Source organism: Podarcis vaucheri, assembly GCF_965113315.1.
Source record: "Podarcis vaucheri genome assembly, chromosome: 13".
Taxonomy (NCBI): Eukaryota; Metazoa; Chordata; class Lepidosauria; order Squamata; family Lacertidae; genus Podarcis; species Podarcis vaucheri.
The window spans coordinates 11,099,569-11,122,974 of NC_138751.1; the positions used below are offsets into that span (position 1 = coordinate 11,099,569).

The following is a 23,406-nucleotide window of genomic DNA, read 5'->3' on the forward strand; positions in this document are numbered from 1 at the left end:
GTATAAAGAGCCCTGGTCATTTTATTCCGATAGTGGTAAGCTCAGTTTGCTTGTATGTATTTTCCTTTTAAAAATTCTGAATTCTCGTTGCCTTCTGTAGCGGTGGGTTGCCCACATTTTCCTAAAAAAGCGATAATACTTTTGTTTTCAGAAGCGATTACAAATATGTGCTTGGATTTTCGTTTTGCACTAATACATTAATTATGAGTTGGGGCCAAGTGGGCGTCTCCAACGTAGCTTCCTTTCAACTGCATTGTGGATCAGGGTATTGGGTAGGTTCACAATACTTATGCAACTGCCACTGTTCAGTGATTTTAAAATTACTTCTACATTATATTAAAAAATACAAGGTTTGCAGCACGATTTTAGGCTTATTTATTGTAAGGCTATAAAATATGCTTGCAGCTAAATTTACCGCACTCAAGATTGAAGACGTGCATTAGATTGTAAATCTAAGAATTTTGTAGTTTCAGCATACAACAGTTGCAAAGGAAAACTGAACTAAAATATTCTGTGCTTAAAACACACACCTTCAGGCATTTCCAACCGTTCGTCTGCGTTTAAATGTGCAATTTCTGGATGTATTTTTTTAGCAGAAGTAGACATTAACGCATAAAATTTAGCAACACTCAAGCTAACAGCAAAAACTTCATAAAATACAGTACTAGGAAACTGAAAGTTCAGCAAACTGAACCAAAGGCCAAAAAATATCTGCCGAAACCCGGGATCGAACCAGGGACCTTTAGATCTTCAGTCTAACGCTCTCCCAACTGAGCTATTTCGGCTCTATAGTGGAGTTTAACCTCAGAATATCTGAGCCTTTTTTCTTATTTTAATCTCAAGTATTCTTCCTTCTGGGGGTCGTGTGGATGTAGTGCAAGCTCTTACTAGGGTATGAAACGTACACTTCGATTAGTCAACTTTTAACAGCACTTTGCCAATTTACAGTTTTGTCGCGGGACCCGTATATACAACAGGGCAGAAAGTTCCCTAGAGAATGAGAAGAGATCGGGGTCTGATAGTAAGTGCCACTGTACCAAAGAAGCGGGAAACGGGATTGGCCTGCTATCAAAATGGTGCCGCCTCCAGCCAATGAGAATTAACTGTTGTTAAAAAAGCCAATAAGAAAAGTTTCTTTAAAACACCCAATTGCAGCGCGAGATTTGAAATGCATGGGCTCTCTTCCAATAGCGTAAGGGTGGCGTACTTCTCGTCCAATGGTAACTAAGAACTTTGGAAACTTTATTTGCATTATCCAGCCTATAAATATAGGGACGGCGAATATCGTCCCATCATTCTTTCACTGCTTGTCCTCTGTGGTAGTTGTGACCTGATTGTTGAAGATGCCTGAGCCGGCCAAGTCAGCTCCCGCGGCCAAGAAGGGCTCCAAGAAGGCCATCACCAAGACCCAGAAGAAGGGCGACAAGAAGCGCAAGAAGAGCCGCAAGGAGAGCTACTCCATCTACGTCTACAAGGTGCTCAAGCAGGTCCACCCGGACACGGGCATCTCGTCCAAGGCCATGAGCATCATGAACTCCTTCGTCAACGACATCTTCGAGCGCATCGCGGCCGAGGCTTCCCGCCTGGCGCACTACAACAAGCGCTCCACCATCACCTCCCGGGAGATCCAGACCGCCGTCAGGCTCCTGCTGCCCGGAGAGCTCGCCAAGCACGCCGTCTCCGAGGGCACCAAGGCCGTCACCAAGTACACCAGCTCCAAGTGAGCTGGGCGCCCAGTTTTCGCTTGCCTGGGAAAGTGCTACAGAAACCCAAAGGCTCTTTTAAGAGCCACCCACTTTCTTAGTAAAAGATCTGATCACGCTTTTGTGTATAAAATGCATAAGCCCCAGTGGCTTTAACATCAGTCACAGCATAATCCAATTGTATGGAGTTGTAGGGTACCCTGCTACGCAGTATGGAGAGCAGCCTTTGGATGAGTAGTGCTGCGGGAAATGCCTCGACTTCAAATTGTAGTTAGCGAGTGTGTTTCGATGGGCGGAGGAAAAGAGTAAAAACGTTCCTTTAAAAGCTTTTAGAGCTTGTTTTATATATGCAAGTTAAATAAGTTTAATAATTAATCAGTGGTTTCCAATAGTTTTTCTTTTAAAATGTCCAGTTTGCTTATAGATACGAAATAACGTATTTTAGAAGGAAGGAGTGAAAAAAGCGTGAGTAGAAAATCTTAATTATGTAAGGGCAAAACGTGTCCAACGACGCTGCTTGAAAGTATAAAATAACGGGGCAATTTCAACATTTAAAATTCGCGCGCTATAAAGGGATTGGTTAGTTCCTTATTGACCCTTTCCAGGTGGTGATTCAGGAATGCAGGGTGCTTTGTCGAAGGTTTAACTGTGTCTTCCTCGTTAGTATAGTGGTGAGTATCCCCGCCTGTCACGCGGGAGACCGGGGTTCGATTCCCCGACGGGGAGAAACGATTGTTTTCTTGACCAGTTTCTAAGCAAAAGTCCATCCATCAGTGACCATGGTCAAATACACCAGTTAAATAAAAAGACACATCTTTTCTATTTTTACTATAAAGGTGCTGCATAGTCTTCATTACAAAACAACACACATAGGAAGATACAAGGACTTATTGGAAAATAAAACGCCAAGGTGGCTGTCACCGATTGAAGCGAAAGCTCTGGAAAAGCTCAATATGGAGGTCAAATGGCCGAAATATTGGGACATTTTGGAACAAGATGGAGATAGATTGAAATTGCAGAGTTTTGAAAAACTAAAAAACAAAGTGCGTGATTGGCTTCATTATTATCAGATAATGGAGGCATACAATTTGGACAAGAAAATCAGCTTCCAGGTGGAAAAATCAAAATTGGGAACAGAATTGTTAGAACCCAAAACTAAGACTTTGTCAAAGATGTATAACTTGCTGTTGAAATGGAATACTCAGGATGAAACGGTGAAATCTGCAATGATTAAACGGGCACAAGACATTGGACATAACATAATGATGGCTGACTGGGAACAGTTATGGAACACAGGTATGAAGTTTACGGCATGTAATGCCTTAAGAGAGAATATTATGAAAATGATATACAGGTGGTACATAACCCCAGTCAAGCTTGCAAAAATCTATCATTTGCCCGATAATAAATGGGGACGCGGGTGGCGCTGTGGGTTAAAGCCTCAGCGCCTAGGGCTTGCCGATCGAAAGGTCGGCGGTTCGAATCCCCGCGGCGGGGTGCGCTCCCGCTGCTCGGTCCCAGCGCCTGCCAACCTAGCAGTTCGAAAGCACCCCCGGGGGCAAGTAGATAAATAGGTACCGCTTACCAGCGGGAAGGTAAACCGCGTTCCGTGTGCGGCTCTGGTTCGCCAGAGCAGCGTTGTCACGCTGGCCACGTGACCCGGAAGTGTCTTCGGACAGCGCTGGCCCCCGGCCAATAGATGTGAGATGGGCGCACAAACCCCAGAGTCTGTCAAGACTGGCCCGTTCGGGCAGGGGTACCTTTACCTTTACCTTTAAATGTTGGAAATGTAAAGAAACTGAAGGCACATTCTTTCACCTTTGGTGGACGTGCCCAAGGATTAAGGCTTTCTGGGAAATGATATATAATGAACTGAAAAAGGTATTTAAATATACCTTCTTGAACAAACCGGAGGCCTTTCTCCTGGGCATAGTCGGCCAATCGGTGTTAAAGAAGGACAGAATTTTCTTTATGTATGCTACAACAGCAGCAAGAATACTCATCGCAAAGTATTGGAAGACACAAGATCTACCAACTTTGGAAGAATGGTAGATGAAAGTGATGGACTACATGGAATTGGTGGAAATGACTGGTAGAATCCGAGACCAAGGAGAAGAGTCGGTGGAAGAAGATTGGAAGAAATTTAAAGATTATTTACAGAAATATTGCAAAATTAACGAATGTTAGAATGATGTTTGATTGAAGTTAAGTGGTTTCTAGCTGTAATGATATAAAATATGGAAAATTGGATTTCTAAATAGGTAAAAATTTAATGTTACAATATATTAAGATTAAAGATCAGGATAATAAGGAGGGAAAGAAATTGCTGAATTAATTAATTGAATTGGAACACAAAAAAGGGAGGTATGAGGAGGTCAGGGAAACAAGGATATGAATGTAAGATATGGAAAGATTGATTTTTTATTTTTATTTTTTTTCTTTTTTCTGTAAGTGTACTTACTTTATTATTCTGTATTTTTCTTGTATTTTTCTTTTTGTCTTTTACTTTTGTATTTCTTGTTTTTATGTAATTCCTCTTTCCGAAACTTTAATAAATATTTTATAAAAATAAAAAACAAAAAACAACACACATAGGAATAGGAAAGGGAGTTTCCACTCAACCTCCACAGAAAGGACTCAGGTCTATCCCACGAAATTTATGTGTGAGGACTGACAAAAGAAAGCCCACACGTAATTCATGAAATGTATTGTCGGTAGATATGATGGTCACAAGACTAGGTGGTTTTACAAGGAGGGTTGACAAAGGAACGGGTATTAGATCAGTGATGGAACCTCCATTCTGAGGTGCAGTGTACCTGTGAAATACCAGAGGGAGAGCGCAGGAGCCGGGTCTGTTGTCTTCATGCTCTCCTGGTGGACTTTTTCAAAAGCATCAGGATGCCGATTAGTTAGTACAGAATATTCGACTAAACGGACCTTTGGTTTGATTCAGAAGGGTGGTTATGGTATGGTAAGTTTTGTCAATAAAGAATATTACTTTTTCATCTTTTAAACTATGGTTACCAGACATCCCCGTTTCCCGGGGACAGTCCCTGGATTTACAGATCTGTCCCCGGACAAAATCCATCCCCGGATTTCATTTAATGTCCCCAGAATTATATTTTAAGTGTTGTAGATTTATTAGTAGGGAATGAATGTCGTGTGATTGGTTCAACGGCACAAGACACATCATATGGGGACTTCCAGCGAGGCAAAAAGGTGGGTGCCATGGCAGCAAGCAGCTCCTGAAGGCAGCCAGAGCCAACTGCGCTTCCGGGCTGTGGAGACTGCCCCTGCCACCACCACTGCCGAGGGGGAACCAGGGATGCCTGGTGGGTCAACTGGGGTAACCGCTGACCCACCCCCGTGACCCAAACTGAGCAGGGTGTGAGCAGCCAACTGCCCAGCGGCGCTCCGGGGCCAGGAAAACGCTGGAGCCAACACAGGGAGAAGGAGGAGGAAGAGAGAGAAAGAGGAAGGAGAAAAAAGAGTGGTGCCCTGACCTTGCCACACTGCTGCCGCTGCCGCCGCTCAGGAGGAGAGGTAGGAGAGCACCAGGAAGGCAAGGACATGAGGCCGAGCCCAGGCCCGACCTGAGTCTACTCCACGGCGGCTACTGCTCCAAGAGAGCAGGCCAGGACCCGGAGGAAGGCCGCGTAACAGAGGAGACCACAGAAGAGAAGATACTACTTATTTTTAAAAAGTTAGTTAAGAAAATTGAGATTCCCCCTCCCCCTTTTTTTAAAAGTGTCCCCGGATTCTTTGAAAGAAATCTGGTAGCTTTATTTTAAACTATCATTGATTTTCAATCGGCGTAATCCAGTAGTGGCTTCGGCTGTTAACTGGAAGGCTGTGGTTTGGGGTCATCCAGGGGCCTCTACGATTTTCCTTAAAAAGAAAAGCTACCTCATAAGACAGCCTTCAAAAATGTAAAATAAACTGGGCTTTTGTTAACACAGTCGATAGTTTTCTGGCTTCTTGTGTTTCATAGCAGACACAGTCTCCAGAAACAGAAACCACTTGTGGCACTAGACTCTTTAATAAAAGGTGGGAAATGGGGAATAGGTCATATAAGTGTTGATGAAGAGCGTATTTTAAAAAGACATGGATACAAGATGCAATATAGGCCCTTTTTAAAAGTTATGCCATGTGACACAGTTCATCGTCTGTCCATAACATTCTGTCTTTGGCACTTATTACTATTTCAATACAGGAAACGCGTGCAAAGAGCGTGAGCTTGCACCGTGCATCCTTCACCCACCGTGGTCTTTGATATATATTTTCCCAAAGAATGTAAAGAAAAATCTCGCGCCCAACGTGGGGCTCGAACCCACGACCCTGAGATTAAGAGTCTCATGCTCTACCGACTGAGCTAGCCGGGCTGCTGGGAAACAGGTTCTCGAACACAGTTTATCACTCGCTGGCTGTCTTGCTGCCCATTCTTTAATTTAAAACAAGCAGATCGCATCACATAAACGCAATAGCTTAATAGCGTCGGGCATCGCTTCCACCTGGCCGTTTAGTGCCGGGTTAGGACCTGTATTTCTAGCGCAATCCAGGCTACTTCAGAAACAAACCCCATTCAGTTCAATGAGACCTACTCAGAGGCAAGCGACAAAGATTGCAGCCGTGACCGAATTGTCATGCACCTTTAGAAAAAGAATGAGGGGAAATGGCTTTGTCGCCCTAACGTGGATTTAATGGCGAGGGGAGGAAATAATCATTAGGGAAACGCCATTCAGAAACCGCTAAAGGGATTAGGGTAGGAAGAACGCGGGAAAACTCAAAAGTCTCTCCCGACCAAATAGCAAAGCAGCGCTTTGAACCTATACGTTCTTTCAGGTTAAGAAGGAACGAGTCTCACCATACCTTTTATTTTAGGCTTGTACACTTACTATTTCACCGATAACATTACGCCCCACTAAAATAGGCCCATTGAAATAAAGGAATCAGACTAATAGACCTATTATGAACTGGTTTTTGGCCGTAATAATTACCACTATTAGACCTATTAATTGGTCGACCCAGATTTAAGAGTAACGTTAGATACAGCCGATCTCTTCCTGTCCCCTCCCTCGTCTCTTGGTATTATTCCCCACTAAACCCCGACAGCAGAACACCAAAGGAAACCCCCCCCCCCAATCCGGGAGGGGAATAGTTGGGAGTTAACACAAGGCGGAACAGCGCTTTTCAAATGAGAAAGTGGGTGGCTCTTAAAAGAGCCTTTGGGTTTCTGTAGCACTTTCCCAGGCAAGCGAAAACTGGGCGCCCAGCTCACTTGGAGCTGGTGTACTTGGTGACGGCCTTGGTGCCCTCGGAGACGGCGTGCTTGGCGAGCTCTCCGGGCAGCAGGAGCCTGACGGCGGTCTGGATCTCCCGGGAGGTGATGGTGGAGCGCTTGTTGTAGTGCGCCAGGCGGGAAGCCTCGGCGGCGATGCGCTCGAAGATGTCGTTGACGAAGGAGTTCATGATGCTCATGGCCTTGGACGAGATGCCCGTGTCCGGGTGGACCTGCTTGAGCACCTTGTAGACGTAGATGGAGTAGCTCTCCTTGCGGCTCTTCTTGCGCTTCTTGTCGCCCTTCTTCTGCGTCTTGGTGATGGCCTTCTTGGAGCCCTTCTTGGCCGCGGGAGCGGATTTGGCCGGTTCAGGCATCTTCAGTCTTCTCGCTCAACTGCAGCCTCAAGCAAGAGTGGTGGTGCGGTTGATGAGCTCCCTTATTTATAGGACGCTTATGGAAATGAGGGCTCCAAAGTGCGACGTCGCTATTGGACGGCGACGAGCTTGCGTCACTCTCCAGCGTTCCAAGGATGTAAATGACCAGGATTCGAACGCTGGCGTGCTATTGGGCGGCCCGGGAGACCTGTGAACTAAACATTTCAGCTGCTGCCTCAAATTAAAAAGCCACCCTGATTATATATTCAAATATTAACTAGAAAAGCAAGCAAACAGACCTAGATAGATCAGATTGATAGATCCAGCCTTTTCCTCTACTTTTGCCTGTTGCTAGGTTGCAGAGCTCTCATAAGGAAAATAATTAAGGGCTGTACTGTAGTTCATTATCCCGTGAAATTTTTAAAAAGCAGGATACGTGAATTTATTTTACGTACATGAGAAATACCGGCTGATGGGTTGATTTAATTGGAGCAGGGGACGGGAAAACACATGCAGGGAGGATCAAAGGAATCGTTGCATTTTTCTCTCCTTTTTTAGCATGCAGCATTTGTCGAGGATGCATAATTGCAAAAGAGAATTTACGCTAAGGGCTGGACTCAGTTCCTTTCTCCACCCACCTGGTACTAATGCCCCAGACAAATTCAGTGAGTAAACGTGTAGGACTGCGAATGCACTCCTGTACACACCTCGCTAGGAGTAAATCCCAGTGGGGCTTGCTTCCGAGTAGCTATGCACAAGAATCGACACCTCACTCCCAATCCCTCGCCAAGCAAACCTACGAAAGTGTGGGTCGTGAAATGAATTTTGCGGAAGGAAAAAAAGAAATATGGGAAGTGAGGTTTCCTGTAAGTTGTTTTTTTTAACATCCGGGTGTTAGGTTTTTCTTCCGGGTGCTTTTTGTTCCTTATTTTACGTTTTTATATATCGTTTTGGAATAGATAGCCTGCGAGATTTTAAAAGATAAATAAATGATAATCAGCATTTTTAAAATCGGGCGTCGTTTTGCGCGTGTGCGCCTTTTTGCAATAAGGCGTATCGCTTACTTGCAAGCCATCTCTGCAAAAAAAATAATAATAACTGAGGGATTGGGTTGTTCCTGATAGTCGGCGCAGCTTCCATCTTGGATTGGTGAGTGTGTCCCGCTTTTAAGGGCGAAGATCGCTTTTGTCTCTCGTCCTTCGGTATCAGAGAAAGGCGTTGCATCTCCTTTTAAGCCACTGAGAGTTCAGTTAAAGAATACGCCTGCGGGGAAGAGGGAGGGGGAAGGCGTAGCAATGGCGATTCCCCCCCCCTTTTTTAAATATTTATTTATTTATCTGTTGTTCTCTTCAGCAGTAACGTTTTAGATTTCACGCATATTTCTCTAGCATCTAAAAAAAGTAAATTACAACAACCCTCTAAGGTAGGCTAGAGCTAGTCTCTCTACATTTCCCATGTTAGGGGAACTTCTCAATCCTGCTTCCCTTCATGTTGAAAGACTTTTAACTGGTTAAATGGAACAATATTGTTCCTTTGTTTATTAATTACCTGCCTTTAACCCTAAGTGCACAGGGCGGGTTACAGCATTAAAAAAAAGCAATATTGAAAAATAATTCAAAACAACATGTCGATAGACAACCAGAATACATAGATATGAACAATACTGGGGAGGGGTCCCCCTCTGTTTCTCCAGATGCTGCTGCACTCCAGCTCCCATCCTCCCTGACCATTGGGCATGCTGGTCGGGGAGGGAGAGTTTTGAGCCCAGCAAGGTGCAGACTTCGTTGTTCCTGCTATCCAACAGCTTCTGGTCAAGGTGCTCAGAAAGGAAAATCAGTGGTGGGATTTCCCAACCAGCTTTAAACACCTTTGGAGAATGTTTTGTTCCTGCTCCTGGAGGAGGTCTGCAAAAGGCTACGCTGGGTGAACTTCTCAAGAGAGGGAGTTACTTCTAGAGTAGCGGCACGTCTACCACCAAGGGCTGTAGCTCAGCAGTGAAGCATGTGCTATGCATGTAGAAGGCGCATAGGGACGTAGGGTTGGGAATGTTGCCTGCCTGCCCGAAACCCCCAGAAAGCTGCTGGTAGTAGACAATACTAACACCCCTTCCAACATTCATCCGATGAAAATAGAGGACTTCTGTACAGTGGTCCCTTGGTTCTCAAACTTAATCCGTTCTGGAAGTCCAAAACCAAAGCATTCCAAAACCAAGGCGCGCTTTCCCATAGAAAGTGATGCAAAACGTATTAATTCGTTCCAGGCTTTTAAAAGTCCACTAAAATAACAATTTAACATGAATTTTACTATCTAACGAGACCATTGATCCATAAAATGAAAGCAATAAACAAGGTACTGCAGTCTCACAATCAATCAATCAATCAATCAATCAGTGGCTGAACTGGGTTCCAGACAGTCAACAAAAAAGAGCCTCAAAAACAAAAATGCAAAATAAATAGCAAAAGTAGACAGATCTCAGCGTAACACGCAAAACGGAAGTGTGTCACTCAAATCGGAAGCGTAACACTCAAAACGGTGCATATTCGGCTTCTGAAAAAAGTTGGCAAACAGGAACACTTCTGGGTGTGATAGGAATGTTGAGGTCTTAGGTATATGTTAAATGTTCATAAGTACCAACCGAGCACGTACATAGATCAGCCCAGGAAGACCGACCTGAAACCATTTTGATTCCCAAACTAAGCAAATGATTTCTCTGCAAGGTCAAAGTGGGAAACCTCCCCATTGTCCTTTCCTTCACAAACCCTGTCTTTGGCGCACATTTAAGATATGAATAGGGTGTGAGCCTGTGACCTGGCCCAGGAACTAAATATTTATCATTACAAAAGACTGGCCAGGTTCCCCAGGCAATCCAATCAAGTAAGCAGGGTATCCAATCAAGTAACCTGCCAGACAGGAGATAAACAACAACTGGAGAAAAACAACATTCAATTTTCTGTTTTAGACCACCTCTTCTGTGATGTAGGTATGATGTATATGGGGTGGTGGTCTTGAGCTACACCCCTTCTGTGATGTATGATGTTTCTGGGGTGGTCTTGATCTACAGGGTAGCAATTTCAAAAGTCTATATAAGGCCTTGCGCACCATTGTTCTGGGTTCCTCCTCCTTTCCTGTGGGTGAGGGGAGCACCCTGTTGCAACAGATCAATAAAGATCAAGCTTACTAGCTGCTTTGCTTCTCAATATTCTCTGGTTGGCCTCTGTTATTTTCTCCTACCAATAGGGAACCTAAGTAAGGACTCTATATGGGCAGACCAACACGGCTACCTACCTGTAACTACCACTACAGTGGTACCTCAGATTAAAAACCTAATTCATTCTGGAGGTCCATTCTTGATGTGAAACTGTTCTTAACCTGAGGTACCACTTTACCTAATGGGGCCGCCGCACGATTTCTGTTCTCATCCTGGAGCAAAGTTCTTAACCCAAGGTACTATTTCTGGGTTAGCAGAGTCTGTAACCTGAAGCGTCTGTAAACCGAGGTACCATACCACTGTATTATTATTATTACTATTATTATTATTAAAATTTGCCTACTGCTCTTCATTGGTAGATCTAAGGACAGTTCACGAGAAAACAGCAACACAGAAAATACATAATGGCACAATGGGCCAGTTCATCTGCCTGTTTGAGCCCACCCAGGGGCAGCTGTGGGCAAGATCCCTGCATTGCAGGGGGCTGGACTAGATGACCCTCGGGGTCCCACCCAGCTCTACAATTCTATGATAAGAACAAAAGCAAAGCAGTAACAGTTTTGGAACACATTTAATAGGCCATCAGATGTTACGTTGCCCAGAAGCTAATGAGAACCTTACGCTGACAGAGATGTCCCACCCTTGTGGTGTGAAAAGTTGTGGGTATGGGAGGGGAGATGAAGGCGGGACAGCGCATTGCCCTTTGTTTCCTGCATTTGAGTGTCTGCTTTTAAAAGAAGCCGCTGGGCTTTGAGTGATCAGAGGGAACCTGCCTGGAGTGAAACGCTTGTGTTCCTTTTCCTCCCCTTCCCAGGGCTCCTCTGCCATGATGCCAAGGCGCGGCCGGGGCAGAAGAGCCCAGCTGGCGACTTTTACCCGGAGAGGCGTGGCCCTCCACCTCCAGGAGCCTCATTTCTCGGGCGCGGCAGAATCCGGTGTTTCCCGGGAACCGTTCCCCGTCATGGCTGCCCCGGCGGTGTCTTTGCAGCCGGCGATGAAGGAGGAGGAGGAGCCCGGCCCGTCGACGACAACCGTGCACGACTTCTTCTCCTACCTGAAGGAGAAAGAAGACGAGGAGGACGAGGACACGGCAGAGCTGGGTGCTTTCTCTCCGTCGGCATCTAATCAGCTGGGGGCGAAGGAGCCCGGCCACCCCGAGGCTCAAGAGATGCTCTCGTACCTCAAGAAGGAGGAGGACGATGACGGAGAGGAGGTCATTGAGAGAGTGTCGTTCTCCCCGCCCCACGTCCTCCACCCGCAGTCTGCTCCTCCAGGGACCTACATGCCCGCCGGCACCATGGGCAGGGCGGGCATCGAGATGGTGCATTTCTTCACCCCCATGACGCACGCCTCTTCCCACCACCACAAGCGCGGGCGCGAGCGGGAAGTGCTGGTGGTGGATGGCATCCCCACGCACGCCCCCAAGAAAACCACCTCGGCCGTGTGGGATTATTTCACCCTGGATCCCAGGGAGCCGTGCGTGGCCGTCTGCAGCACTTGCCAGAAGCGGGTGCGCAGGGGCAAGGACGGGGGCACCCGCCCTGGCACCACGGCCCTCCACAAACACCTGAAGGTGCACCATGGGCTGCACTTGCCGGGTGTCGCGGTGGTCCCTCCTTCGCCTCTGATGCCCCTGAAGGAGAGGCCACACGGCCCGACCATTGTGGTGACCGAGTCACCTGCCCCGGCCTTCCAGCCCGCGCGCCAGGAGAGGAACCAGCCGTACTACCCGCCAACGCACTCAGCAGCCATCCAGCTGGCTTCCGAAACGGCCTGGATGCTTGCCGTGGACATGCAGCCCCCGTCATATGTGGAAAGCGACGGGTTCCGCCGGCTGATGGCCACCGCCCAGCCCCGCTGGAAAATCCCCGGGCGCGCGTTCTTTGCCACGAAGGCTGTGCCCGAGCTGTCCAAAGTGGTGTCCCGAGCTGTCCGCCAAGCGGTGGTGGGCAGCGTGGGCCGTACGGTCCACATCGCCATAGACACCTGGTCGGGCCGGCAGACTGCCTCCTACATGTCGGTGACGGGGCACTGGGTGGCCGAGTCGGCGGGCGTCCTCTCGCGGCATCACGCCACCTTGTCGGTGTGTGCTTTCGAGGGGCCCTGCTCAGCCGAGGACATCTGCCACAAGCTGAGGGAGGTGCTGCAAGACTGGCTCTACGACCTGAAGACCGGGGGCGTGGTCCTGGACGACGGGGCCAACACTGCAAAGGCCGTGCGCGAGCTGCGCCTCAAGTACGTCCCTTGCCTGGCGCGCTGCCTGAAGCTGGTGGTGAAGGCCTTCTTGGCGGCCGATGCCCACGTCGACCGGCTGCTGAAGACGTCCCGGAGGATCTGCACCCGCTACAAGCGCTCGACGGTGGTCCGGCGGCGCCTGCTGGAGGCACAGGCCATACTGGGCTCGCACCGGCAGCCGGCGGGGCAAGAGCCTCCCCGGAGATCCAACTCCACGCTGCGGATGCTGGAGAGCCTCTACCGGGAGCGGCAAGCCGTCAGCGCCATCTTCGAGCAAGACGAGGAGGCCGCCTTGCTGCACCTGACGCCGCCGGACTGGAAGGTGGTGAAGTGTTTGGTGGAGATCCTCAAGCCCTTTGAGGATGCTGCCACGCTGGTCACCCGCCCCGACGCCACACTCTGCCAGGCTCTCCCTCTGCTGTGGTTCCTGGAGGAGCAGCTGCGGGCCTTGAGGACCAGGTACTACCAGGAGAACAACAACACGGCGGCCCACCTCACCACACAGGCCCTGGACTGCCTGGAAGCCCAAAACCAGCTGAGCGAGATGAAGGGCACCCTCATCTGCCGGGTGGCCGCCTTCCTCGATCCCCGCTTCAGGGACATCACCACCATGAAGCTAGGCGGGGCTGACACGGGCGACGCAGCCATGTTGAGGGAGCACATCCTCGACTTGGCCACCAGGTCCTACGTACCTCCGGGGCCCGACGCCGACTTCTCCCCGATGGGGCGCTCGTCCCCGCAGCAGCCCAGCGGCTCCAGCGGACCCCCCGGCTCGGCGGCGTGGCAGTTCACCATGAAGCGCTGGCGGGCGATTACCAAGAGTGACCCCGCCATGGGCCTGGCGTCTGAGGGAGGGGCAGCGGCGGCCCTGCGGGAGATGGAGGAGTATCTCCACGACAACGTGGACCACATCGGGGAGAACGCCGACCCCATGCTGTACTGGCAGGGGAAGATGGGGGTCTGGCCGGCCCTCTTCAAGGTGGCCCTGTTCCATTTTGGGTGCCCGCCTACGTCGGTGCCCAACCAAGACGTCTCCGGTGGTGCCGGTTCGTTGGCGGACAGGGGACACCCCAAGGACCTCTCCCCGGCCAACGTGAAGATGCTGACCTTCATCCGAAAGAATCGCCACCTCGTCCCGCAAGACTGGAGGCTCTCTCTGGGAGACCTGCCCTCCTCGCAAGGCGCCATGGGGTCGAGGGAGGACTTGGATCTGGAAGACGAGGAAGACCTTTTGACGGCGGATGAGGAACTGGAGGAAAAGCAGTGAGGAGCACAGCCATGTGCTGAACCATTCTCAGTAAGGGGGCAGCTTTCGTGGGCGTAGTTGCCTCGCAGAAAAGGAGGGGGGGTAGGAATTAGTCCAAACCTGTTGTGAATTTTGTCTGTTGTGTTTTAAAGTTAAGGACTTTGATTGTTGTTGTTGTTGTCGTGAGAAGTATTGGACGACGGAGCCGCTTCCTCTGCAGACGGGACTCCCCCGCTGGACCTGTTTGAAGATGAAAGACTTGCTGTGCATTAGAGCAGGATCTTGCCCTGTGTGGCCCACTGAGGCGAATGCAACCCGCCAGGTGCTATGGTTGGCCCAGAAGTTCCTCGGCAAACCTCCAGTCAGTTACATCAGACTGCAGGAGCAAAAAGGTTGCCAACCACAGCTGCAAAGCTTTGAGCAGCCCTCCATTGTGTAACCAAGGAGTAGTCAACCTTTTTATACCTACCGTCCAGTAATGCATCTTTCTTGATGGTAAAATTTCCTTACTGCCCACCAGTGCTCGATGGAAGGAGGATTCAGCTTGTGCCGTAGAACCCCCAGCCGCCCACCTAGAATCCTGAAACGCCCACTAGTGGGCGGTAGGGACCAGGTTGACAACCCCTGGTGTAGCCAGTTTTGTGAATGAAGCCGGAATGTGCTGCCCGTAGTTGTAGAAATCCCCTTTTAACAATGATGCTGTGCGTTGATTCTGTCTTTAGAAATGGTGCTAACGTGGGGGGTGGGGGTGGACTTTAAAGAAAACAAGTACTTGCCATTTTCAGAACTTTTAGACTCATTTTAACTGGATGTTTCGAAGCACTGGTTTTTAAAACCCTAACTGCTCTCCCGAGTCACTAACATGAAATAAGATCAAAACGAAACAAGCTACCCAAATAAAAACATTCCTTCGAGCAGATGAAGGACTTGTGTGTGTTTCATTTTTATCCCTCTTGCCCCTTCAGTCACAGCTATATTAGGAGCCCAGTTTTGATATGCAAAAGAATTGCATAGGATCCCCTGCCACAAGAGGTGGCGATGTCGTCACTTGGTTAAAGGTAAAGGGACCCCTGACCATTAGGTCCAGTCATGACTGACTCTGGGGTTGCGGCGCTCATCTCGCTTTATTGGCCGAGGGAGCCGGCGTTCAGCTTCCGGGTCATGTGGCCAGCATGACTAAGCCGTTTTGGCAAACCAGAGCAGCACACGGAAACGCTGTTTACCTTCCCACCGGAGCGGTACCTATTTATCTACTTGCACTTTGATGTGCCTTCGAACTGCTAGGTTGGCAGGAGCAGAGACCGAGCAACGGCAGCTCACCCTGTCGCGGGGATTCGAACCGCCGACCTTCTGATCGGCAAGCCCTAGGCTCTGTGGTTTAACCCACAGCGCCACCTGCGTCACTTGGTTAGAGAAGTCTAAAAGGAGATGTGACAAATTGTGTGGCAGAGGAGGGTCAGTGGTGGCTGTTAGCCACCATTGCCAAATGAAACTTCCATGATCAGAAGCAGTCTATCTCCCAAGTACTAGCGGCATAACTGGAGCAGCAGTTGGGGAGGGCTGTTGCTATCATGCCCTGCTTCGTAAGCTTCCTGAGAGGCATCTGCCAGGCTACTGCAGAACGCAAGACTCTCAAATTGTATGGTTTGTCTGAGCCCACATGGCTTTTGCTACATCTCGCCCCACATTTATTTATGGGGGCAGTATTACCTCTTTATAGTGATGCGGGTGGCGCCGTGGGTTAAACCACAGAGCCTAGGACTTGCCGATCAGAAGGTCAACAGTTCGAATCCCCGCAACGGGGTAAGCTCCTGTTGTTCGTTCCCTGCTCCTGCCAACCTAGCAGTTCGAAAGCATGTCAAAGTGCAAGTAGATAAATAGGTACCGCTCTGGCAGGAAGGTAAACGGAGTTTCCGTGCACTGCTCTGGTTTGCCAGAAGCGGCCTAGTCATGCTGGCCACATGACCCGGAAGCTTTACGCCGGCTCCCTCGGCCAATAAAGCGAGATGAGCGCCGCAACCCCAGAGTCGTCCGCGACTGGACCTAATGGTCAGGGGTCCCTTTGCCTTTACCTATTACCTCTTTATTCAGCCAAGAATATTCTTCCGGACAGCTCGAAGAGCTCAATAATACAGTCCTTGCCCCAAAGTTTACAATTCAGGACACAAAAGGAAACGTGTCATTAATCACAAAGTTCCTATTATCAGCTGGAATGGAAAATCACCAACCCTACTTTGAAACTTTAAAAAGTTAAACTACTAAAACAGATTAAAATTACTTCAACTTTCAAAGCACCTGGGTAGGCTTGCAGAATGTTTTCAGCAGATGTCAGAAAGAAAACCTGTGATCTTGTAGGTGTTGTAAATAAGTAAATGGCTTTATAATCTAATATTAACACCCTGAATTTGACCAGGAAGCAAATTGGCAGCCAGTACAGATCTCTGAACACAGGAGTTCTCTGCAGACCAGGCTTCACCCTTGTTAGCAATTGTGCTGCAGCATTCTGCACTTAAGGAAAGCCCCTCTTCGAGCATGTTGCAGTAACCCAGTAATTCATTCATGCTTTCTGCTTCTGTCTAACGACAACCACCTGCAAAGAACCTTATTCTTTGCAACAGCCCCAGGTTCTCGGCAATTTCATGGCAGACGTGTTGGATTCTGACCCCTTACATTACCTACAGAGGGATGGTGGTGGAGAAGAAATCTTGAGATGCTAATAGCCGTTCACTGGGAAGGGACCCCCTTCTTTCAGGCAGGGCTTTTGTGCCCGGGTTAAAAATGCAACAGGTGAAGTTTCTGCCACCCATCATGGCATCTTCACCCCGGGAACATTTCACCAGGTGAGTTTCTGTCACATTAAAAGCACAGGGCCCCAGCTGAGAATGAACCAGGAGATTAAAGGTGGAGGCTTCAAAGCAGACGGGCATGTACTCTGAGTAAGGGTCTTAATAACTCTGGAATTTATCCAGAGCTGTCTCTCCTTGGTCTGTTTTATTTACATCCCACCTTTCCTTCAAGGAGCTCAACGTGCCATCCATGGCTTTCCCCCTTCTGCATTTTATCCTCACGAAAAGCCCTGTGAAGTAGCTTAGGCTAAGAGACAGTGACTGGCCCAAGGTCAGTGAGCTTCGTGGCTGAGCACAGATTTGAACCCTGGTCTCCCAGCTCCTAGTCCAGCACTCTAACCACTACACCACACTAGCTCTTACATGGCATACATGTGCATGGATAATAGCACTATTTCTGAGGGTTGGTTTCCATAGGGTTTTAAAGTCAGAGATGGAACTTACAGTCCAGCTTTCTGTTCAGTGCAGGAATCCTACAAATTGCAGGATATGACTCCTTCGTGAGAGATGGTGCTTAAACCTCCGCTTTAAAAGTTATATGTGAAGGAGAGCCCCTCACCTTTCAAGGCAAGTCAAAGGAACTTTCGCCTTCCCTGATGGACAGCCAAAATCTGCTTCTAGGGAGTTTCCAAAACCCCTAGAACTCTTACAAACTCTTCAAAGGTCAAGACCATACATTAGTCAGAAAAGTTGCACAAGCAGTCAAACTGAGCTTAGTTGCAAAGTGATGAAAATTTCTAAATTATTGGTATAGGAACTCGGGAGGGGCTTGTTAGAGCTATACAGCTAAGCTGGCGCAACCAGCTGAGACCTCTTCACGTGCTGAGTTCATCAGGTAAACAAGGTGGAAAAGGCTTGATTACCTACTGATTCCCAAGGTGAGCTAAGCCTGGCCAGGCATCTTACTCTATGGTTTTAACCCTCATGTGCATTAATTATACTTAAGAATGTTGGCTATATGAGGCTGGTTATCTATGCCAGCCTGCCCCGTGTAGGGCACAAGCTTCCTCATATTGTGTGTGACAGCCTGTCAAATAATAATAATAATAATAATAATAATTTATTATTTATACCCCACCATCTGGCTGGGCTTTCCCAGCCACTCTGGGCGGCTTCCAACAAAATATTAAAATACAGTAATGCATCAAACATTAAAAGCTTCCCTAAACAGGGCTGCCTTCAGATGTCTTCTAAAAGTCTGGTAGTAGTTGTTCTCTTTGACATCTGGTGGGAGGGTGTTCCACAGGGCGGGTGCCACTACCAAGAAGGCCCTCTGCCTGGTTCCCTGTAACTTGGCTTCTCGCAGTGAGGGAACCACCAGAAGGCCCTCGGCACTGGATCTCAGAGTCTGGGTAGAACGATGGGGGTAGAGACGCTCCTTCAGATATTTGAAGACAACTGTCATGTCTCTCCCAGGCTCCATCTAGGCATCCCTCAGCTGATGGACCACTATAAGAACACCGCTGGCCTGGACTAGATGGTTCTTTGGCATGACGTCATGTCCTCCATAGAGATTAATGATCGGCACAATAAGACTACCATGGAGAATACCACTACCAGCCATGAGTGCTATGATCCACCTTTGCTGTTGGAGACAATATACCTTTGAACACCACATGCTGGGAATCACCATTAGGAAGAGTAGATGTAGCTGATGTAGCCGAAATGCAACTCTGATCATCCCTCGCAAGCCTGGCTAAGGACTAGGCATGATGAGAGTTGTATCTCAGCAGCATCTTGGGAATCAAAAGTATCCCAGACCCGGTGTATGCAATGAAATAAACCAGATTGTGGTCAACAAGAAGCTTCTTGCATAACAACATTGGGACTGAAGGTGCCTTAAAACTCTTGCTTTTTTGTTTTTAGTGTAGCGGATCCACCGTCTCCAACCTGGTACCCTCTAAATGCTTTGGACTAGCACTCCTGCATTCTGACACTAGCTGGTGGGAGTTGTAGTACCAAGCATTGGAGGCCAGTAGGTTGGGGAAAGCTATAGAGCAGGAGGGAGGCATTTTTGGACCTCCTAATGCTGCTGAACTACAGCTCCCACCACCCCTGGCCATTGGCCAGGTTTGCTGCAGCCGATGGGAGTTATAGTTCAGCAACATGTGATGGGCTAAAAGTGTTGGGATACTAACAAAAAGTCCCCCCACACCTACTGTCTATCTAGTAAGTAGAATAGCATATTTGATATTTGAGGCAGGGCAGGACAGGAGAGCAGTTCAGTTTTCAGTCGTTTGTGTATTTATAAAGAATGCCAATTCATTTGTGAATTTATTGCGGGACTGCAATCGTCCCCCATCCCAAATCAACCTCCTGCTCCACAAACAGAAAATAGGTGCTCTGCAGCAAAGTTTTCATGAACCACATACAAGCCATCCATCTGCTTACTGCAAGGTAATCATGTACAGATCTTCTTTTTAAAAACAAAAACAAAAAGAAACAACAACCTTGGAAGTGACTGACTCAAAGTGGGATCAAATGTTGCAGGGCCCCCGATGCTAGAAATAAGCCATCCTGTTTACTAGGAACAAAAATAAAAATAAAAAGTAAAATCAGACGTGCGTGCAGAACATGAAAAGTATTTGCCCCTAAGGAGGCACCTTGAAAGATAACATACGAACACAGATAACAAGTTTATTTACAAAATGCATCGCTTATATTTTACACAAACCAAGGCAAGAGAAAATAACCAGCATTTCTGTGTGGTTTTTTTTACTACACATCACCTTTTCATAAAGGATGATTTCATTTTCCTTCCCCTACCCCTTGATTAAAATTAACACAGAATTAGCTGAGTCGCCAGGGCCTGAGACGGACGGCGCAATCCTGCACGTCTATCTCAGATGTAAAAGTCATACTGACTTGAACGGGACTTGCTCCCGGGCAGGTATGTATCCCCCTGCAGTGGCGTAGCGTGCGTTGTCAGCACCCGGGGCAAGACAAGTAATTTGCGCCCCCTAACCCGTGGATTTGCGCCCCCTAACCCGTAGATTTGCGCCCCCTAACCCTAACCCCCAGATGTTGCGCCCGGTGCGACCGGCCCCCCCTGCACCCCCCACGCTACACCACTGTCCCCCTGTGTCTTTATATAGATAGAAATTCTTTTTTGAAGATAAAACCCATTGAATCACACACAGGTAGGATTGTAAAGTAGGAAGCATCAGGGTTTAGGCTTGACGATTTTAACCTGCCACTTCATGCAGGACTTCCTCTCCCGAAAGTAAGGTCCTGAAGTTACTTCGTTGCGCTTTTGGAGAACTCAGGGAGAGACTTCATCCTTTATATAGTGACAATACAGACCAATCCACGTGCAGCAGAGTGGCGCAGCGGAAGCGTGCTGGGCCCATAACCCAGAGGTCGATGGATCGAAACCATCCTCTGCTAATTTATTTCTATTTATTTGTACAAACACGTTTTCTCCTACCGCTAATGTCGCTCCCTATTTTTATTTAAAATAAAATAGGCGCTGCAATAAAGTTATGGGGAGCTGAGGGTGGAGGCTTCCTCGGTGGAACTTTGCAGGAAATCAGGAAGAAAATAAAGCCCGTCGTTAATTTCTTGCTTCGTTGACTTATAGCAGCGTTTTTATTGTTCTTATGCAAATCTACTCAGAAGTCTCGCTGGAGTACAGAAGGACTGACTCCCAGGAAAGCATTTTAGGAAGGAACCCAAATACATTGATTTATGCACTTAAAAAAAAAGTGATTGTAAAAGAAAGGAAAATTAAAAAAAAAATATTAGCAGAGGATGGTTTCGATCCATCGACCTCTGGGTTATGGGCCCAGCACGCTTCCGCTGCGCCACTCTGCTGCACGCGACACGGCGTGTATTGTCAGTATATAAAGGATGACGTATTTTTTTCTTTTCTTAAGCGAAGCCATCAGTTCTGCAAACAAGAGCGTACTGCATTCTTTTGACCAATAGTTTATTTTAAAGTAGTCACTTGGCAATCAAGAACAGCTGCTTTGACCCAATGAGACTAAGAGAGCTCCTAATGCAAAGCATTTAAAGGGAATAAGACACTACGCAGGAATAGAGGCCAATTATTTTTATATGAATGGTGGCCAGTTATTTTATTAGGCTTCTAAGGTGGCAAATAAAACTCCCCTGGTCAGCATGTTCTAAGAGTTTCCTCCCCTCCACATTTATTTTTGAAACTGCTCGATTTATTGAATTTGTATTAGATCAAAGACAGCGACTGGCTCTTTTCCGGAAAAGGTGGGTGGCCCTGAAAAGGGCCTTTTGTTGATGTTTTGGTCTGGGGAAGCGGAGGAGCCTTAGCCGCCGAAGCCGTACAGAGTGCGGCCCTGGCGCTTGAGAGCGTACACCACGTCCATGGCGGTGACAGTCTTCCTCTTGGCGTGCTCGGTGTAGGTGACGGCGTCGCGGATAACGTTCTCGAGGAAGACCTTGAGGACGCCGCGGGTCTCCTCGTAAATGAGCCCAGAGATGCGCTTGACTCCTCCGCGGCGAGCGAGGCGGCGGATGGCGGGCTTGGTAATGCCCTGGATGTTGTCGCGGAGAACTTTGCGGTGCCTTTTAGCGCCTCCTTTCCCCAACCCCTTACCGCCCTTTCCACGTCCTGACATCTTCACAAATACTACAGCACCAACCAAATAATATTCTGCCGCTCTCCAAGACGGTTTATATACAATGTCATCCGACCAGAATGAAAACTAAGAGGCGGAGCCTCCCGCTCCATTCCCAGGGAAAAAAACCTTGGCGGGCAAGTTTGGTTCTATCCAATGAGAAGAGGTTTGGGTAGTTTCAAACCAGCCAATCGGCGCCCTCGTTGTCATTTCAATTTGAAATTGTTGTTGGCGCCTTCACAGTCTTCCCGCTTTAGCGTTTTCGTGGCGGTAAGATATCATTCGCGTTATATATATATTTCTGTGCTGCTATGACAGAATAGCTGAAAGCAGCTGATGGCAGTATGTATGTACGCAGAATTCAACCAGGAACAAATAATAACCAATTATAAAATGAAGCCCAACCTAATTATGTATATATCACAAGCTACACAGCTATGAAAAATCAATAGGGCAACTATAAGCACTGTCCACTCAGAAGTAAATTCCACTGAGTACAACAGGGCTTACTCCCAAGTGTGTATATATAATTGCACCCCAAATTGTTCTGGAATGTGGGGGTTCCAAAAATCTTTCCAACTGAGATGCTTAAAAAGTAAGGATGAACATAGCCAGCCTTCCTAGCTATGTACCAGTACTGTGCTATGTCCAGGAAAGAACAGTGGCTAAGATTCCAAGACACTAACATTTATTGTTATTTTCCTTCCTCCATCATGCTACCCAACTTCTTGATATTTTTCATAGAAAGTGAAGACTGCCTGCAGTCTATTGTGCCCATACAAAAGGGGTGGGGGAGAATACACTCCATATTTGTAAAGGGAGGGTGAACAGGAAAGATCTTGACAGACGCACAAAAAGTTTTTTTTGTGTGTGCAAATGCTACATCCATGGATTTGCCCATTTTTATTTTCTAGCAGGCTTCCTGTAGCTGTTTATTCACCTAGCCAACAGAAGCACCGATGCTGTAGCCTTTTCATTATACACAGCAGAATAGGAGACCACTTAAACCTAGAGATCTCAGGTAACTTTTGTGATCCTCAACACTTATCAAAGTTTAATGAAGATGTGTTGAAAAGGCCTAATGAGTGGAGCTGTGGACAAAACACTTTCATTATACATCTTCGGTATATTCACTTGAGGCCAGCTATTCAGATGGACAGCAGGGCATCACAGGTGCTGCAAAACTGCACCCAATTGTTGAGATATCTTGCAGCCTGGTTTCTTCAGGTAGTGTAACATCAATTCAACACAGTGTTGTCAGCTTAACAACCTCTTTAACACAAAAGAGGTTGCTGAACAGTCTATGTTCAGATAATACCCAGGCACTTTATCACAGATTGTGTCAAAAGGGGCTGAACCAAGATATTTTGTAGATTCAGAGACCCTGGATGATCCAAAGAAAAAAAGTACTGGGGGACCATAAATATGCAGTGTTTGAAACAGATTCTTTTGTATATACAAATGCTTCTGAATACAAGTTGTTGGAAACTGCAGGAGAGGAGAGTGCTCATGCTCAGCTTCTGCTTGCTGGTTTACCACAGGCATCTGGTTGGCCACTGTGATCACAGGATGCTGTGCTAGATAGGCCATTGGCCTGACCCAACAAGCTCTTTCCATGTTCCTATAGGATGGTCACATTAGCATGAGTTGAAGCTCCTCATGCTGCTTGCCTGCCTTTGCTCCTGTGAATACAGCAACATGGATAACCAGTGTACAATCTACAGTTGTTTAGCAAACCTATGTTACATTAAGACAGGGGTAGGCAACCTAAGGCCCGGGGACCAGATCCGGCCAATCGCCTTTTAAATCCAGCCTGCGGACAGTACAGGAATCAGAGTGTTTTCACATGAGTAGAATGTGTCCTTTTATTTAAAATGCATCTCTGGGTTATTTGTGGGGCATAGGAATTCGTTCATTTCCC

The 23,406-nt window shown here is 47.6% G+C and overlaps 2 protein-coding genes and 2 pseudogenes across 5 annotated transcripts; 2 read left to right on the forward strand and 2 right to left on the reverse strand.

Moving 5' to 3' along the window:
* The first annotated feature begins 1,279 nt into the window (after positions 1 to 1,279).
* Positions 1,280 to 1,795, forward strand: LOC309516671 (histone H2B 1/2/3/4/6 pseudogene; annotated as a pseudogene). Its single transcript has one exon. The product of its transcript is annotated as a histone H2B 1/2/3/4/6 pseudogene (transcript).
* A 4,875-nt stretch (positions 1,796 to 6,670) lies between these two features.
* LOC309516711 (histone H2B 1/2/3/4/6 pseudogene) lies at positions 6,671 to 7,379 on the reverse strand (annotated as a pseudogene). Its single transcript has one exon. The product of its transcript is annotated as a histone H2B 1/2/3/4/6 pseudogene (transcript).
* A 266-nt stretch (positions 7,380 to 7,645) lies between these two features.
* Positions 7,646 to 14,966, forward strand: LOC309516641 (zinc finger BED domain-containing protein 6-like). 2 transcript variants are annotated; one of them, XM_082195402.1, is made up of 3 exons: positions 7,646 to 8,507; positions 9,052 to 9,260; positions 11,381 to 14,966. In XM_082195402.1, the coding sequence occupies exon 3, from the start codon at positions 11,393 to 11,395 to the stop codon at positions 14,066 to 14,068; it is 2,676 nt and encodes an 891-aa protein (XP_082051528.1). In that variant the 5' UTR covers positions 7,646 to 8,507; positions 9,052 to 9,260; positions 11,381 to 11,392; the 3' UTR covers positions 14,069 to 14,966. The 2 variants fall into 2 exon arrangements, with proteins under 2 accessions (XP_082051528.1, XP_082051527.1); XM_082195401.1 differs by lacking the exon at positions 9,052 to 9,260 and having other exon boundaries at positions 7,647 to 8,507.
* Positions 14,967 to 20,962: 5,996 nt separating this feature from the next.
* Positions 20,963 to 21,485, reverse strand: LOC309516108 (histone H4; the record flags this gene model as incomplete). The annotated part of the gene is made up of 1 exon (XM_082194584.1): positions 20,963 to 21,485. One exon carries the CDS (start codon positions 21,483 to 21,485, stop codon positions 21,174 to 21,176), a length of 312 nt encoding a protein of 103 aa, XP_082050710.1. The 3' UTR covers positions 20,963 to 21,173.
* Between the last annotated feature and the right edge of the window lie 1,921 nt (positions 21,486 to 23,406).